The sequence below is a fragment of the Papio anubis genome, chromosome 8, assembly GCF_008728515.1.
Source record: "Papio anubis isolate 15944 chromosome 8, Panubis1.0, whole genome shotgun sequence".
In the NCBI taxonomy this organism is placed as follows: Eukaryota; Metazoa; Chordata; class Mammalia; order Primates; family Cercopithecidae; genus Papio; species Papio anubis.
In genome coordinates, this window is record NC_044983.1 from 41,346,683 (window position 1) to 41,365,288 (window position 18,606).

At 39.4% G+C, this 18,606-nt stretch overlaps 1 protein-coding gene across 4 annotated transcripts in view; it reads left to right on the forward strand.

Annotated features, from left to right (window-relative positions):
* Positions 1-18,606, forward strand: part of HOOK3 (hook microtubule tethering protein 3) — a 126,435-nt gene that overhangs the window by 32,035 nt on the left and 75,794 nt on the right. For all 4 annotated transcript variants that reach the window (XM_031669529.1, XM_031669528.1, XM_031669531.1 and 1 more), the window contains exons 4-5: positions 3,291-3,341; positions 14,613-14,745. In XM_031669529.1, the coding sequence (XP_031525389.1) occupies positions 3,291-3,341; positions 14,613-14,745 (184 nt within the window). The remainder of the gene's footprint in view (positions 1-3,290; positions 3,342-14,612; positions 14,746-18,606) is intronic.

Here is an 18,606-nt window from a genome sequence, read left to right on the forward strand (position 1 = left end):
ACTACCACCACAGTGAAGACCCAGAACTATTCCGTCACCACACAGCTTCCTGTGCTGCTTCTATAACCACATCCACACCACCCCTAATCCCATGCAACCCGTAATTTGTTCTCCGTCTTTGTGATTTTCTTAACATTAAATTGATTGTTATGACCCAATAGTTTTCCTGTCTAACAGTGGAGAAACCTGCAACCATTTCTTCTTGATACAGACTGGTGAAGACTCAGACATACAAATGATTTAAGCATGCAAGGCGCCTGAACTTAAGACATGTTCAGCTTGAGTTATCTTTATATTTTCCCCAAGAAACATGTTTGATAACACAAATATTTATTTATTGCTTAAGTATTGGGTTTGCCAAAATCTAGTTCCTTCTTTTTACTAAGCTAGTAAATGAAAACTGTTTAATGGCACTGGGGTTTTTTGTTTGTTTTTTTAGGTTTTTTTTTTTTTTTTTTTTGAGACAGAGTCTCACCTTGTCACCCAGGCTGTAGTGCAGTGGTGCAATCTCAGCTCACTGCAACCTCCGCCTCTCGAGTTCAAAAGATTCTCCTGCCTCAGTCTCCCGAGTAGCTGGGACTACAGGCGCACGCCATGATACCCGGCTAATTTTTGTATTTTTTAGTAGAGACAGGGTTTTGCCATGTTGGCTAGGCTGGTCTTGAACTCCTAAGCTCAGGTGATCTGCCTGCCTTGGCCTCCCAGAGTGCTGGGATTACAGGCGTGAGTCACTGCGCCCGACCGGCCCTGTTTTAATTTCTAAACCATCTTTCAAGGGCAGGCAGTTTATTTATTTTTATTTACTTTTTTTGAGACAAGATCTCACTCTGTCACCCAGGATGGAGTATAGTGGCACAGTCTCAGCTCACTGCAACCTCCACCTCCTGAGCTCAACCACAGGTGCATGCCAACACACCAGGCTAATGTTTTAAATTTTTGTAGGGATGAGGTCTTGCTATATTGCTCAGTCCGGTCTCGAACTCCTAGGCTCAAGCCATCCTCCTGCCTCAACCTGGCAGGCCAGGCGCGGTGGCTAACACCTGTAATCCCAGCACTTTGGGAGGTCAAGGCAGGTGGATCACTTGCAGTCTGGAGTTCAAGACCAGCCTGGCCAAGATGGTGAATCCCTGTTGCTAGTAAAAATATAAAAATTAGGCCAGGCACGGTGGCTCACACCTGTAATCCCAGCATTTTGGGAGGGCGAGATGGGCAGATCACAGGTCAGGAGATGGAGACCATCCTGGCCAACATGGTGAAACCCCATTTGTACTAAAAATACAAAATTAACTGGGCGTGGTATTGCGCACCTATAGTCGCACCTACTCAGGAGGCTGAGGCAGGAGAATCACTTGAACCTTGGAGGCAGAGGTTGCAGTGAGCCGAGATGGCGCCACTGTACTCCGGCCTGGTGACAGAGCAAGACTCGGTCTCAAAAAAAAAAAAAAAATTAGGTTTTTTGGCGGGTGCCTGTAATTCCAGCTACCCTGGAGGCTGAGGCATGAGAATTGCTTGAACCCAGGAGGCGGAGGTTGCAGTGAGCCAAGATTGCGCCCCTGCACTCCAGCCTGGGTGACAGAGCAAGACTCAGTCTCAAAAAAAAAAAAAAATTTTTTTTAATGTTACAGCATGTTTAAAACAATTTATGATGTTTAAAATAATGCTACTAATCATTTTGTGTCTGCTTACTGGCTTGATCAGGAGTTGTATATCTCCTCCCAGCAGGCACACAGATAGATATACATACCCACATATGCTGTCCCCAGTGTCATGAGTAGGGCAGTGGTAGTATATGGAGACGGGTAGAAAAGTTTATCATAGTCTTAACACTCAGGACTGAACTTCTTATTCTCTATACTTTATTTTATGCTATACTTCAATTTTATGATGCCATTGATTAAAGACAGGATATATGACCGGGCACGGTGGCTCACGCCTGTAATCCCAACACTTTGGGTGGCCAAGGTGGGTGAATCACCTGAGGTCAGAAGTTCGAGACCAGCCTGGCCAACATGGTGAAACCCCATCTCTACTAAAAATACAAAAATTAGCCAGGTGTGGTGGCATGTGCCTGTAATCCCAGCTACTCAGAAGGCTGAGGCACAAGAATTGCTTGAATCTGGGAGGCAGAGGTTGCAGTGAGCCGAGATCGCGCCATTGCACTCTAGCCTGCCTGGGCAACAGAGGGAGACTCTGTGTCAAAAAATAAATAAATAAAGATAAGATATAGCTTTTTGTGATGTGATTTAAAAACCTACCATTTTAAATGAATGGCAGTTGATTTTCAAGGCATTTTAATTTCAAACATTAAAAATATGGGAAAATGAACATCCTAGAATGAAAGAGATAAAGCATATTATGCGTTTTCCATATCTACAAATTTTTATAGACATTTAAGCATGTTAATTTTATGAGACCTGTAAAAATAAATAAGCAAGTTTTCCATTTATTTTCTTCCTTTCAAATAAATATGCCTTTAATTAAGTACTGGATCACGTTGCTGTGATTCACGTTCTTATTTGAAAGCCTCAGTCCCTACAAGCTTGTTTTCTAGGATGTCTCAACTACAGACACCAGCCAGGGAAAGCTAGATCAATAAAATAAAATCAATAGAGCTATATCACATACCCATTTAACCTAACACAAAACTGTATGAGTTGGGTCAAACAAAAAGAAAAAATTATAGTTTACAATAAATAGGGCAGGTGATTCTGCCCATTCTTCACCTAACATGGCTCATAAACATTTAGTTTGATGATCAACTGAAGAAACAGTAGTTTGTTTGTTTGTTTTTTCTGGTAGGGGAAGAATTTAAAGACATTATACTTTATGGGTTATTTTAAAGAGATTTTACTATAATTTTTGCTTAATACTCTCTTTAGAAGTTAATTTCTATGTAGATGCAGTTTGACTTTTCTGGGGAGAATAGCTCTGAACTCAAGTCTTCATTAAGGATGGCATATTTTTACTTTACCCACAGAAAACCTAAATAATTTAATCTGATTGTTAAGTCTCATTCAGTTACCCTCCAGTTGTTGTCAGTGTGGTCATAACATTGAAAATTCTACATAATTGGAAACATAATTTGTTTTATAAATCGCTTGGATTATATAAAGCCATAAGAGTACTTTTTGATGATGATGATAATAATTCAAATATGCCTTTGAATTTTATTTTTTAATATTTACTTTATGATTAACTGCAGTGATTGGTTGGCTCAGAAATTTTTTGTGTTAAATTATGTTTTCATCTGTCATGCCTTTTACCCAGTTGTTTTCTCTCTCTTTAAACAGATAAGCAATTTAAAGAAAATTTTAAAAGGAATCTTGGATTATAATCATGAGGTAAAGACTTTTTTCTCATTCTGCTTAGAAGTATTACTATAGGATAGTTTAATTTATAATAGTTTCAAGTTAAGGAAAAATTGCTTTCAAAATTAATCATCAGTTTGTCCGTCATTTTATAGTTTCTATAATAGGATGATGGTTCAACCAACCATCTGTGAGTCAGTTAATAGATGGATGATCCTTTTCACTGTATTATGGGTAGTTTGTAAATGATTACTAATTAATGTCAAATTTTACTTTATGTCATCTATTAATTCTGTCTTTTCTTCCTTGTGAAGATAGTTTTAGAGTTCATGCACCATTGTCTACTTTCATTTTATTCCTTGGCAAACCCCCCACGCCTAGATGAACTCAGTTTGTCCTCTGAGTCTGCATCAGAATAGTCATTGCTGGGGAAGAAATCAGGCAGTGGAAATAACTAGTTTTACTTTAAATTTCACAATCAAAGATGCCAAATGGACACAATACCATACCCTAGTTATTTCCCTACTGTGTTTTCCCGCAAGCTTACCTGCATTTAGTACCCATGTTTATACCCGTAGCACTGATCTTCCCCATCTCAGTAAGTGACGCTACCATTCACCATATTACTGAACCCCAGAACCTAGAAATCCTCCTACAATCCTTCTTTCTTCTAATATCATCTGCAAGACCCATTAGTCAAACCTTCAAAATAGAGCTTTCTTCAGCTGTGTGGCCACCAACTATGCCAAGCCATCATTCACTCTTGCTTAGGTTACTAAAGTAGTCTTGCTGGTGACCCTGATTTCACTGTTGTGTAATTTTTAAAAATTCAAAGGTGATCTCATCAGTCTCCTTAAAGTCCTCTGTGGTTTCTCCTTGCATTGAGAATCACATCCACATTCTTACCATGAACGACTTCCTAACTACTTTTCCCTCATCTAAGGCACTGGAGCCACATCCTCTCCTTCTGTGCCTGGAATCTGCCAAGTCCTTTTCTTCCTTAGCCTTTGCCCCACTGCTGTTGCCATGTGCAGTGTTCTTCCCTCAGCTCCTGGCATTTCTCGCTCTTGCTTATTTGAACTTTCTGTCACCTCCTTACAGAGAATTTCCCTGAGCATATGCTGTCTCAGCCAGGGCCACATTCACCCCTCAGCCCCATTTACTTAGTCACATCACCCTGTTTATTCCCTTTAATCCTGGCCATATCAGGAGTCTCTTTATTTGTTGGTTTATTATTTGGTTGTCTCATCCCATTATACTCTTCTCTTTTTTTTTTTTTTTTTTTGAGACGGAGTCTCACACTGTCGCCCAGGCTGGAGTGCAGTGGTGCCATCTTGGCTCACTGCAAGCTCCGCCATTCTCCTGCCTCATCCTCCCAAGTAGCTGGGACTACAGGCACCCACCACCACGCCAGGCTAATTTTTTTGTATTTTTAGTAGAGACAGGGTTTCACCGTGTTAGCCAGGATGGTCTCGATTCCTGACCTCATAATCCGCCCGCCTTGGCCTTCCAGAGTGCTGGGATTACAGGCATGAGCCACCGCACCCGGCCTTCTCTTCTCTTTTTTTGACAGAATCTTGCTGTGTCGCCCAGGCTAGAGTGCGATAGCGCAATCTTGGTTCACTGCAACCTCTGCTACCTGGGTTCAAGTGATTCTCCTGCCTCAGCTTCCCGAGAAGCTGGGACTACAGGCATGCACCACCATGCCCAGCTAATTTTTGTATTTTTGGTAGAGACAGGGTTTCACCATATTGACCAGGCTGGTCTCAAACTCCTGACCTTGTGATTCACCAACCTTGGACTCCCAAAGTGCTGGGATTACAGGCATGAGCCACTGTGCCTGGCCACCCCATTATGTTCTTAGAGCCATGAAATGAGGCCAGACCCAGACCTGATGTAGTCATTGGTACGTCTCAGCCCTCAGGACAGTGCTATCACACTGCAGGCACTCAGAGTTTCCTAATCACGTCAAATAAATGTTAATTTCCAAGAAAAACATATTTAAGATACATGTAAGTGTGAACATAGGGTTGGTATTAGACGTGTTGACAAAAAGTGTTTTTTTTTTTTTTTTCCTTCGTCCAGAAGTGCTTACATTTACTAGATCTTTTGGGCTTAGGAGAAGTGATCGGTTTTGTTCTGAGCATCACGCCTATTATATATATTAAAAAAGTAGTTTTATAAAAAGTATTACAATAAAAAAGAATAGAAAATGTATGGCATTGAAGATAGTGATGCTGTTTCAGGAGTGTCATCCTGAGCCAACTCTTTCGCTCAGTGGAAGCCACCCAGAGGAAGTCCGAGCCATTATCCTCGCCTCATACATAAGAAACCGAGGCACATGTGTACCTCTTTCTCTTCCCCTCTTGTAATTTTCCTTTTTTTCCTCCCCCTCACCCAGCCCCCTGACATTTTTGGGTCCTAGGCCTGCTGGTGTTACCTGTAGCCCCACATAGCATCACCTAGCCTGAGCGTGCCTGAGAGGAAGAAGAAATCCACTCTCTGAAAATCGTGTGGTGTCTTTGGAACTTATGCCCTTTTAGAAACCTAATTATATTCATTACTACATGATTAGGAGGAAGAGTTGGAGCATGAGTAAAACTAAAATTAGTATGTGTAGTTGCAGTTTGCTTAATTTGAGCCTACACTGCCATTTAGTGAGCCCGTACCTATATGATTCAGTATCAGTTTCCCCATTTATGCTCATAGCCCAAGGTTCTTTTCCTTCTTACTGCTTACTGTGATTTGAATTATATATTTATTTGTGCATTTGCTAATTCATTTTGTGTGTTCTACTTCATAAACTAGATGAAGGTACTTGCCTGTAAATTTAAACGTTTTGCAGATGCATACCTCTTTGACATCATAGTTCTATTTCTAGAAATTGGTCTTCAAGATCTACATTAGGCTATCCACCTCACCATTATTTCATAGTAGGCAAAAACTGAATATAACCCAATGTCTAACAGTAAGAAAATTATGAAACATTTTGTAGGACAAATGCCATTCAGCCATGAAAATACGTATGTATAAATATTCTTTAATAAGATAAAAGTGTGAGATTGTATATGCCATATGATACCAGTTTTATGTGAATATACATAAATGTGTTTATAAAAATGTATATGCAGGTCCACAATTTCAGATCCCAATCCTTTAGACCACATTCGTTTTGGAATCCAGAGTTTTTCAGATTTTTAGAAAGGTAACATGATGCATACACCACATATTGTGTAAATACCCCAGTGGGGCCTGGGGTTACACCATTATTCCATTATATTAACATTTCTGCAGCAAAATGTAAGATTATTCACTCTAGGATAAACAAGAAGAATATATTCATAGTTCTGTCATTACCTTTCACCCTCCTCCTGGGAATTCCTTTGTCTTTCTCCTGTCTTATTTTGTTTGCTGAATTCTGTGTATTTCTTTTTCTTGGTTTACTTTCATGTTTTGGTAGAGTCCATTTTCCGGTGGCATCTTCAGAAAAATACATGATAGATACTTATTTTAAGCCCCACAAATCTGAAAATAATCTTAGTTCTCTTTATACTGTGGTTGAGTTGAATATGGAATTCCAGGTTGGAAGTCATTCCTCCGTATTTTGAAATCATTGCTCCATGCCGATGCCCTCTGGCTTCCAATGCTGCTGCTGACATCTCTCATGTGGACTCCCACTCCCTGTTCGTAACTTGTTCACTTTCTGGAACCTTTTAGGTCCTTTTTATCTCCATGTTCATGCTGCTGTGCTTTGGTATGAGAAGGAGTTTTTTTGTTGTTGTTTTCTTTTGTTTTATTGTACTTGGCACTTAGCACACCCTTAAAGTCTGAATGCCTACTAGCTTTAGTTTTAGGAAATTTTCTTATTATTATTTATTTTATCTCATTTATTTGTTTAGTTAGTTAGTTAGTTATTTTACTACTTTATTTTTCTTTAATTTCTCTATCCTCTTTCTGAACTATTTAGCTATTGAACCTCCTGGGTTAATCCTTTAATTATCTAACCCTGTCTCTCCTTTTTTCTCTCTTGTGTTTTTGCTCTACTTACTGAGATGATTGTACACCTTGTTCTAGCTTGCCTGTTGAATTTTTCATTTCTGCTATCATATTTTTAATTTGCAAGAGCACTTTTTGTTTTCTGAATATAACTTTTATATCCTGTTCTTGCTTTATGAATATATAGTGTCTCTTATCTCTATAAGAATATTAATCATAGAAGATATTTTTTACTTCTATTTTTTAAAAAATTATTATACTTTAAGTTCTGAGATACATGTGCAGAATGTGCAGGTTTGTTACATAGCTATACACGTGCCATGGTGGTTTGCTACACTCATCAACCCGTCATCTGTATTAGGTATTTCTCCTAATGCTATCCCTCCTCCAGCCCCCCACCCCGCAACAGCCCCCAGTGGGTTATGTTCCCTCCCTGTGTCCATGTGTTCTCACCGTTCAGTTCCCACCCATGAGTGAGAACATGCAGTGTTTGGTTTTCTGTTCTTGTGATAGTTTGCTCACAATGATGGTTTCTGAGCTTCATCCATGTCCCTGCAAAGGACATGAACTCATCCTTTTTTATGGCTGCATAGTATTCCATGGTGTATATATGCCACATTTTCTTTATCCAGTCTATCATTGATGGGCATTTGGATTGGTTCCAAATCTTTGCTATTGTGAATAGTGCTGCAATAAACATATGTGTGCATGTGTCTTTATAGTAGATAGATTTATAATCCTTTGGATATATACCCAGTAATGGGATTGCTGGGTCAAATGGTATTTCTGATTCTAGATCCTTGAGGAATCGCCACACTGTCTTCCACAATGGTTGAACTAATGTACACTCCCACCAACAGTGTAAAAGCATTCCTATTTCTCCACATCCTCTCTAGCATCTGTTGTTTCCTTACTTTTTATGATCACCATTCTAACTGGTGTGAGATGGTATCTCATTGTGGTTTTGAGTTGCATTTCTCTAATGACCAATGATGATGAGCTATTTTTCATATCTTTATTGGCCATGTAAATGTCTTCTTTTGCGAAGTGTCTGTTCATATCCTTCGCCCACTTTTTGATGGGGTTGTTTTTTTCTTGTAAATTTGTTTAAGTTCCTTGTAGATTCTGGATATTAGCCCTTTGTCAGATGGATAGATTACAAAAATTTTCTCCCATTCTGTAGGTTGCCTTTTCACTCTGATGATAGTTTCTTTTGCTGTGCAGAAGCTCTTTAGATCCCATCTAAGTTCACTTACATCCCATTTGTCAGTTTTGGCTTTTGTTGCAGTTGCTTTTGGTGTTTTAGTCATGAAGTTTTTGCCCATGCCTATGTCCTGAATGGTATTGCCTAGATTTTCTTCTAGGGTTTTTATGGTTTTAGGTCTTACCTTTAAGTCTTTAATCCATCATGAGTTAATTTTTGTATAAGATGTAAGGAAGGGATCCAGTTTCAGTTTTCTGCATATGGCTAGCCAGTTTTCCCAGCACCATTTATTAAATAGGGAATCCTTTTCCCATTGCTTGTTTTTGTCAGGTTTGTCAAAGATCAGATGGTTGTAAATGTGTGGCGTTATTTCTGAGGCCTCTGTTCTCTTCCATTGGTCTGTATATCTGTTTTGGTACCAGTACCATGCTGTTTTGGTTACTGTAGCCTTGTAGTATAGTTTGAAGTCAAGTATTTTGATGCCTCCAACTTTGTTATTTTTGCTTAGGATTGTCTTGGCTATACTGGCTCATTTTTGGTTCCATATGAAATTTAAAGTAGTTTTTTCTAATTATTTGAAGAAAGTTAGTGGTAGCTGTATGGGGATACCATTGAATCTATAAAATGCTTTGGGCAGGATGGCCATTTTCACAATATTGATTCTTCCTATTCATGAGCATGGAATGTTTGTTCATTTGTTTGTGTCCTCTCTTAATTCCTTGAGCAGTGGTTTGTAGTTCTTCTTGAAGAGGTCCTTCACATCACTTGTTAGTTGTGTATTCCTAGGTATTTTATTCTCTTAGTAGCAATTGTGAATGGGAGTTCACTCATGATTTGGCTCTCTGTCTGTTACTGGTATATAGGGATGCTTTTGATTTTTGCACATTGATTTTTGTATCCTGAGACTTTGCTGAAGTTGCTTATCAGCTTGAGATTTTGGGCTGAGACAATGGGATTTTCTAAATATACAGTCATGTCATCTGCAAACAGAGACAATTTGACTTCCTCTCTTCCTATTTGAATATCCTTTATTTCTTTCTCTTGCCTGATTGCCCTGGCCAGAACTTCCAACACTATATTGAATAGGAGTGGTGAGAGAGGACATCCTTGTCTTGTGCCGGTTTTCTAAGGCAGTGCTTCCAGCTTTTGCCCATTCAGTATGATACTGGCTGTGGGTTTGTCATAAATAGCTGTTAATATTTTGAGATACATTCCATCAATACCTAGTTTATTGAGAGTTTTTATCATGAAGGGATGTTGAATTTTATTGAAGGCCTTTTCTGCATCTATTGAGATAATCGTACGGTTTTTGTCATTGGTTCTATTTATGTGATGTATTACATTTACTGATTTGAGTATGTTGAACCAGCCTTACATCCCAGGGATGAAGCCGACTTGATGGTGATGGATAAGCTTTTTGATGTGCTGCTGGATTCAGATGGTCAGTATTTTACTGAGGATTTTTGCATTGATGTTGATCAGGGATATTGGCCTGAAATTTTCATTTTTTGTTGTGTCTCTGTCAGGTTTTGGTATCAGGATGATGCTGGCCTCATAAAATGAGTTAGGGAGGAGTACCTCTTTTTCTGTTGTTTGGAATAGTTTCAGAAGGAATGGTACCAGCTCCTCTTTGTACCTCTGGTGAAATTTGGCTGTGAATCCGTCTGGTCCTGGGCTTTTTTTGGTTGGTAAGGTGTTAATTACTGCCTTAATTTCAGAACTTGTCATTGGTGTATTCAGGGATTTGACTTCTTTCCTGGTTTAGTCTTGGGAGGATGTATGTGTCTAGGAATTTATCCATTTCTTCCAGATTTTCTAGTTTATTTGCATAGAGGTGTTTACAGTATTCTCTGATGGTAGTTTGTATTTCTGTGGGATCAGTGGTGATATCTTGTTTATCATTTTTTGTTGCGTCTATTTGATTCTTCTCTCTTTTCTTCATTAGTCTGGCTAGTGGTCTATTTTGTTAATCATTAAAAAAGCAACCAGCTCCTGGATTCATTGATTTTTTTTTTTTGAAGAGTTTTTCGTGTCTTGTCTCCTTCAGTTCTGCTCTGATCTTAGTTATTTCTTGTCTTCTGCTAACTTTTGAATTTGTTTGCTCTTGCTTCTCTAGTTCTTTTAATTGTGATGTTAGGGTGTCGATTTTAGATTTTTCCTGCTTTCTCCTGTGGGCATTTAGTGCTGTAAGTTTTCCTCTAAACACTGCTTTAGCTGTGTCCCAGAGATTCTGGTACATTGTATGTTTGTTCTCATTGGTTTCAAAGAACTTACTTATTTCTTCCTTAATTTCGTTATGTACCCAGTAGTCATTCAGGAGCAGGTTGTTCAGTTTCCATGTAGTTGTACAGTTTTGAGTGAGTTTCTTAATCCTCAGTTCTAATCTGATTGCACTGTGGTCTGAGAAACTGTTTGTTACGATTGTCATTCTTTTGCATTTGCTGAAGAGTGTTTTACTTCCAATTATGTGGTCAGTTTTAGAATAAGTGTAATGTGGTACTGAGAGGAATGTATATTCTGTTGATATGGGGTGGAGAGTTCTGTAGATGTCTATTAGGTCTGCTTGGTCCAGAGCTGAGTTCAAGTCCTGAATATCCTTGTTAATTTTCTGTCTTGTTGATCTGTCTAATATTGACAGTGGGGTGTTAAAGTCTCCCACTATTGTTGTGTGGGAGTCTAAGTCTCTTTGTAGGCCTCTAAGGACTTGCTTCATGAATCTGGGTGCTCCTTTATTGGCTGCATATATATTTAGGATAGTTAGCTCTTCTTGTTGAATTGATCTGTTTACCATCATATAATGGCCTTTTTTGTCTCTTTTGATCTTTGATGGTTTAAAGTCTGTTTTATCAGAGACTAGGATTGCAAGCCCTGCTTTTTTTTTGCTTTCCATTTGCTTGGTAAATCTTCCTCCATCCCTGTGTTTTGTGACTATATGTGTCTTTGCATGTGAGATGAGTTTCCTGAATACAGCACACTGATGGGTCTTGACTCTTTATCCAGTTTGCTAGTCTGTGCCTTTAAATTGGGGCATTTAGCCCATTTACGTTTAAGGTTAATATTGTTATGTGTGAATTTGATCCTGTCATTATGATGCTAGTGGTTATTTTGCCCGTTAGTTGATGCAGTTTCTTCATAGTGTCAATGGTCTTTACAATTTGGTATGTTTTTTGCAATGGCTGGTACCAGTTTTTCCTTGCCGTATTTAGTGCTTCCTTCAGGGTCTCTTGTAAGACAGGCCTGGTGGTGACAAAATCTCTCAGCATATGCTTGTCTGTAAAGGATTTTATTTCTCTTTCGCTTATGAAGCTTAGTTTGTCTGGGTATGAAATTATGGGTTGAAAATTATTTTCTTTAAGAATGTTGAATATTGGTCCCCACTCTCATCTGGCTTGTAGGGTTTCTGCAGAGAGATCTGCTGTTAGTCTGATGGGCTTCCCTGTGTGGGCAATCTGACCTTTATCTCTGGACGCCCTTAACATTTTTTTCTTCATTTCAACCTTGGTGAATCTGACGATTATGTGTCTTGGGGTTGCTATTCTTGAGGAATATCTTTGTGGCATTCTCTGTATTTCCTGAATTTGAATGTTGGCCTGTCTTGCTAGGTTGGGGAAGTTCTAGATAATATCCTGAAGAGTGTTTTCCAACTTGATTCCATTCTCCCTGTCAGTTTTAGGTATACCAATCAAACATAGGTTTGGTCTTTTCATTTTGTTTATTTTATTTATTTATTTATTTATTTATTTTTGAGATGGAGTCTTGCTTTGTCACCCAGGCTGGAGTGAGTGCAGTGGCACGATCTCGGCTCACTGCAACCTCCACCTCCCAGGTTCAAGCAATTCTCCTGTCTCAGCCTCACGAGTAGCTGGGACCACAGTCACCTGCCACCGCACCCAACTAATTTTTGTATTTTTAGTAGAGACGGGATTTTACCATATTGGTCAGGCTGGCCTCGAACTCCTGACCTCAGGTGATCCACCCGCCCCGGCCTCCCAGAGTGCTGGGATTAAAGGCGTGAGCCAGCTGGGCACAGTGGCTCACACCTGTAATCCCAGCACTCTGGGAGGCCGAGGTGGGCGGATCACGAGGTCAGGAGATTAAGACCATGCTGGCTAACACAGTGAAACCCCGTCTCTACTAAAAATACAAAAAAAAAAAAAAAAAATTAGCTAGGCGTGGTGGTAGGTGCCTGTAGTCCCAGCTGCTCGAGCGGCTGAGGCAGGAGAATGGCATGAACCCGGGAGGCAGGGGTTACAGTGAGCCAAGATTGCGCCACTGCACTCCAGCCTGGGCGACAGATCAATACTGTGTCTCAAAAAACAAAAAAAATAAGACGTGAGCCACCGTGTCTGGCCAGCAATTTCTTTTCTATCCTTTTAGGAACTGATTTTTGTATTCAAGGAAAAAAATTTAATTTAATCTGATTGGTGGTATATTTCTATTCATTTAATTCAATTTGTTTTCCTTATTATTTAGAATAAAACCCACATTCTTGACGTAACTTCTGAGGACCTAAGTGACATGCCTCCCCATCCTGACCCCTGGACCTTGTCTTCTACCCCTTCCCCAGCCACACTGACCTTACTGTTATTGGAGTTTATCAAGTGCACTGCTACCTCACAACTCTGCCCGTCGTAACCTCTGTCTTGCATCCCCCCACCTATAACTATATGGTCTGCCTCTTCATTCCAGGATTCTGCTCAGTTTTAAACTTAGCATAGAGGGCTTCTTTGACCATCCATCTAAAATACCAATCCCTTGGGCAGGTGCAATGGCTCACGCCTGTAATCTCAGCACTTTGGGAGGCCAGGCAGGTGGATTACTTGAAGTCAGGAGTTTGAGACCAGCCTGACCTACATGGTGAAATCGCATCTCTACTAAAAATACAAAATTAGCTGGGTGTGGTGGCACACGCCTGTAACCCCAGCTTCTCGGGAGGCTGAGGCAGGAGAATCACTTGAACCTGGGAGGTTGCAGTGAGCCGAGATCATGCCATTGCACTCCAGCAACAAGAGCAAAACTCAGTCTCAAAAAATAAAAAAGAAAGAAAAAATAAAATACCAGTCCCACTCCTCCAAAACCCCCAGTAGTTTTTCAGTGTAGAATAAACATACATTCAAAAAAGCGTACTGTATGTACATGTACATTTTAAAGGTAATTGTGAAGTGAGCAGCCATGTGACATAGGTCAGTTGAATGTCACCAGCACCTACCAGGGCTTGTGTTTACCTTCTTGATCACAACCTCTTGATCACAACCTCTTTCTTCACCTCCTATCCAGGGAAAACCATGATTCCCAGGTTTTTAAATAATTATTTTCTTGTTTGTGTTGATAGTTTTACCACCTGTGTGTACATCTAGTTATAGGATGTTTAAAATTTTATTTTCTTTCATTTGCTGCATTATTTGCTTTTCTCTGAGTTTGCTTTCATTGTTTTTGTCTATTTTTGATGTTGGAAACGTCTCAAATATTTTAATGGTCCTTGGTTGTTTGTTGACATTTAAAAGTAAACCACTATCGAAAACTGATTGGAATCTGAGTTGGGGGTGCTTTTTGAGTGGTACATTTCACTGTAGGATTGTCAGGCAGAGACCTGCCCATTTGTCTGCATATGAATCATTTCATGTGGGAACAGTCAATTTCCCTATAAAGAAATCCTTCATACTCCTCCCTGACATACGTATTTTGCTGCCAGTGTTTTGGCAATCAAATGGAGTGAAGGTGACTAGTAAGAATCTTACTGTTGGGGACATGAATTTATATTTAATCTCAGGTCTTTCTGGTTCCCCCTAGTTCTTAACCTCTCTAGGTCTACTTCTTCAAAGAATATACACACCTTTCTTCTTGGAGTACTCAGTTTTGTTTTGTTTTTTATCTCGATGTACATGCCACATACCAGACTAGGAACTAAGTTGCTGTAACTCAAGATAGTTATAATTTAGGGTATGGTAGGTAAAAATAGAAATTGGGAGTGAAATGGAACGTAATCATTCTGTCCTTGGCAATGAGTTTCTGGTAAAACAAACTAACCTCGATCAAGTTTTTTTTTTTTTTTTTTTTGATCATATAAATGTCAATGCAATTATAATCCTTTTATCTCCATTCAGATTTTAGGACAGCAAATTAATGACTTTACCCTTCCTGATGTCAACCTTATTGGGGAGCATTCTGATGCAGCAGAGCTTGGAAGGATGCTTCAGCTCATCTTAGGCTGTGCTGTGAACTGTGAACAGAAGCAAGGTAATTTGTTTCAAGTTCATGTTTGCATTTAAAATAATGAAGGAAAGTATTGTATATTGTATATTTATATATAAATCACCAGTACCAACAGTAACATCTGTTTAAGGCCACCCCCAAAGAATGCCATTTTCTACAGTTTTACTAGTAATTTGTTTTTAAGCTTAAATGAATTTTGCACATTAAAATAAATTTGATTGGGGTGATATTTTTTCCTTTGTGCAATACCACACAATTCCTTGAGTAGATAATGACACTGAATGCAGTGAAATTTGCTGGCAAATTGACAACATCTACCTAATCTGGAAAAAATGAGCAAAGACATACAGCAGTTTAATAGATATTCAGGTCTGCCTTCCCAACATATATCTGTAACAGATGCCTTCAGGTTTTCCTTTTCTTTTTTTAGGCATATTGTATTTGGAAAACATTTGCAAGTTTGCCTCTGCTGTGGGGAAAAAGAGAGGGAAGAGTATCATTATGTGCAATGTTTAAATAATAAAAAGAAATTTTGAATTGGGTTTCCTAACCCAAAATCTGGTACATACTTTTCCTTAAGAAATTACTCCCTGACAAAGATCAGATAGTTGTAGGTGTGTGGTGTTATTTCTGAGGGCTCTGTTCTGTTCCTTTGGTCTGTCTCTCTATTTTGGTACCAGTACCATGCTGTTTTGGTTACCGTAGCCTTGTAGTATAGTTTGAAGTCAGGTAGCGTGATGCCTCCAGCTTTGTTCTTTTGGCTTAGGATTGACTTGGCAATGTGGGCTCTTTTTTTGGTTCCATATGAACTTTAAAGTAGTTTTTTCCAATTCTGTGAAGAAAGTCATTGGTAGCTTGATGGGGATGGCATTGAATCTATAAATTACCTTGGGCAGTATGGCCATTTTCATAATATTGATTCTTCCTATCCATGAGCATGGAATGTTCTTCCTTTCATTTGTATTCTCTTTCATTTTGTTGAGCAGTGGTTTGTAGTTCTCCTTGAAGAGGTCCTTCACATCCCTTGTAAATTCGATTCCTAGGTATTTTATTCTCTTGAAGCAGTTGTGAATGGGAGTTCACTCATGATTTGGCTCTCTGCTTGTCTTTATTTTTGTATAGGAATGCTTGTGATTTTTGCACATTGATTTTATATCCTGAGACTTTGCTGAAGTTGCTTATCAGCTTAAGGAGATTTTGGGCTGAGACGATGGGGTTTTCTAGATATACAATCATGTCATCTGCAAATAGGGACCATTTGCCTTCCTCTTTTCCAAATTGAATACCCTTTTTTTCTTTCTCATGCCTGATTGCCCTGGCCAGAACTTCCAACACTATGTTGAATAGGAGTGGTAAGAGAGGGCATCCCTGTCTTGTGCCAGTCTTCGAAGAGAATGCTTCCAGTTTTTGCCTATTCAGTATGATATTGGCTGTGGGTTTGTCATAAATAGCTCTTACTATTTTGAGATATGTCCCATCAATACCTAATTTAATAAGAGTTTTTAGCATGAAGGGCTGCTGAATTTTGTCAAAGGCCTTTTCTGTATCTATTGAGATAATCATGTGATTTTTGTCATTGGTTCTGTTTATATGCTGGATTACGTTTATTGATTTGCGTATGTTGAACCACCCTTGCATCCCAGGGATGAAGCCCACTTGATCATAGTGGATAAGCTTTTTGACGTGTTGCTGGATTCGGTTTGCCAGTATTTTATTGAGGATTTTTGCATCGATGTTCATCAGGGATATTGGTCTAAAATTCTCTTTTTGGTTGTGTCTCTGCCAGGCTTTGGTATCAGAATGATGCTGGCCTCATAAAATGAGTTAGGGAGGATTCCCTCTTTTTCTGTCGATTGGAATAGTTTCAGAAGGAATGGTACCAACTCCTCCTTGTACCTCTGGTAGAATTCAGCTGTGAATCCATCTGGCCCTGCACTTTTTTTGGTTGGTAGACTATTAATTATTGCCTCAATTTCAGAGCCTGTTATTGGTCTATTCAGGGATTCAACTTCTTCCTGGATTAGTCTTGGGAGGGTGTGTGTGTCGAGGAATTTATCTGTTTCTTCTAGATTTTCTAGTTTATTTGCATATGCATAGAGGTGTTCATAGTATTCTCTGATGGTAGTTTGTATTTCTGTGGGATCCTGTCAAAAACAAGAAATGGTGAAAGGATTCCCAGTTTAACAAATGGTGCTGGGAATACTGGCTAGCCATATGTAGAAAGCTGAAGCTGGATCCCTTCCTTGCACCTTACACAAAAATTAATTCAAGATGGATTAAAGACAAATGTTAGACCTAAACCATAAAAACCCTAGAAGAAAATCTAGGCAATACCATTGAAGTCATAGGCATGGGCAAGGACTTCATGTCTGAAACACCAAAAGCAATGGCAACAAAAGCCAAAATTGAGAAATGGGATCTAATTAAACTAAAGAGCTTCTGCACAGCAAAAGAAACTGCCATCAGAGTGAACAGGCAACCTACAGAATGGGAGAAAAATTTTGCAATCTACTCCTCTGACAAAGGGCTAATATCCAGAATCTACAAAGAACTCAAACAAATTTACAAGAAAAAAACAAACAACCCCATCAACAAGTGGGCGAAGGATATGAACAGACACTTCTCAAAAGAAGACATTTATGCAGCCAACAGACACATGAAAAAATGCTCATCATCACTGGTCATCAGAGAAATGCAACTCAAAACCACAATGAGATACCATCTCACCCCAGTTAGAATGGCGATCATTAAAAAGGAAACCACAGGTGCTGGAGAGGATATGGAGAAATCGGGACACTTTTACACTGTTGGCGGTACTGTAAACTAGTTCAACAATTGTGGAAGGCAGTGTGGCGATTCCTCAGGGATCTAGAACTAGAAATACCATTTGACCCAGCCATCCCATTACTGGGTAAATACCCAAAGGATTATAAATCATGCTGCTGTAAAGACACATGCACACGTATGTTTATTGCGGCACTATTCACAATAGCAAAGACTTGGAACCAACCCAGATGTCCATCAATGATAGACTGGATTAAGAAAATGTGGCACATATACACCGTGGAATACTATGCGGCCGTAAAAAATGATGAGTTCATGTCCTTTGTAGGGACATGGATGAAGCTGGAAACCATCATTCTCAGCAAAATACCTCAAGGAGAAAAAAACCAAACACCACATGTTCTCACTCATAGGTGGGAATTGAACAATGAGAACACTTGGACACAGGAAGGGGAACATCACACACTGGGGCCTGTTGTGGGGTAGGGGGAGAGGGGAGGGACAGCATTAGGAGATCTACCTAATGTAAATGACGAGTTAATGGGTGCAGCACACCAACGTGGCACATGTATACATATGTAACAAACCTGCACGTTGTACACATGTACCCTAGAACTTAAAGTATAATAATAAATAAAAAAGAAATTACTCCCTGACTTATATTTTAGATGTTACCTTGACTATCTTTTAAAGGAAAGAATAGTATTATGTATATCAAAATTGTTTAATTTATTTTAAAATAATTGTACAACTTTTAGAAATACCATGGGAGGCCAGGTACGGTAGCTCATGCATGTAATCCCAGCACTTTGGGAGGCCACTGTGGGCGGATCACTTGAGGCCAGGAGTTGGAGACCAGCCTGGCCAATATGGTGAAACCTCGTCGCTACTAGAAAAAAAAGGAAAAAAAAATATAATAAGCTGAGTGTGGAGGCACACTCCTGTAATCCCAGCTACTCAGGTGTCTGAGGCATGAGAATCACTTGAACCTGGGAGGCGGAGGTTGCAGTGAGCCAAGATCGCACCGCTGCACTCTAGCCTGGGCGACAGAGCAAGACCATGTCTCAAAAAAAGAGAAAAGGAATACCACAGGATATTTTG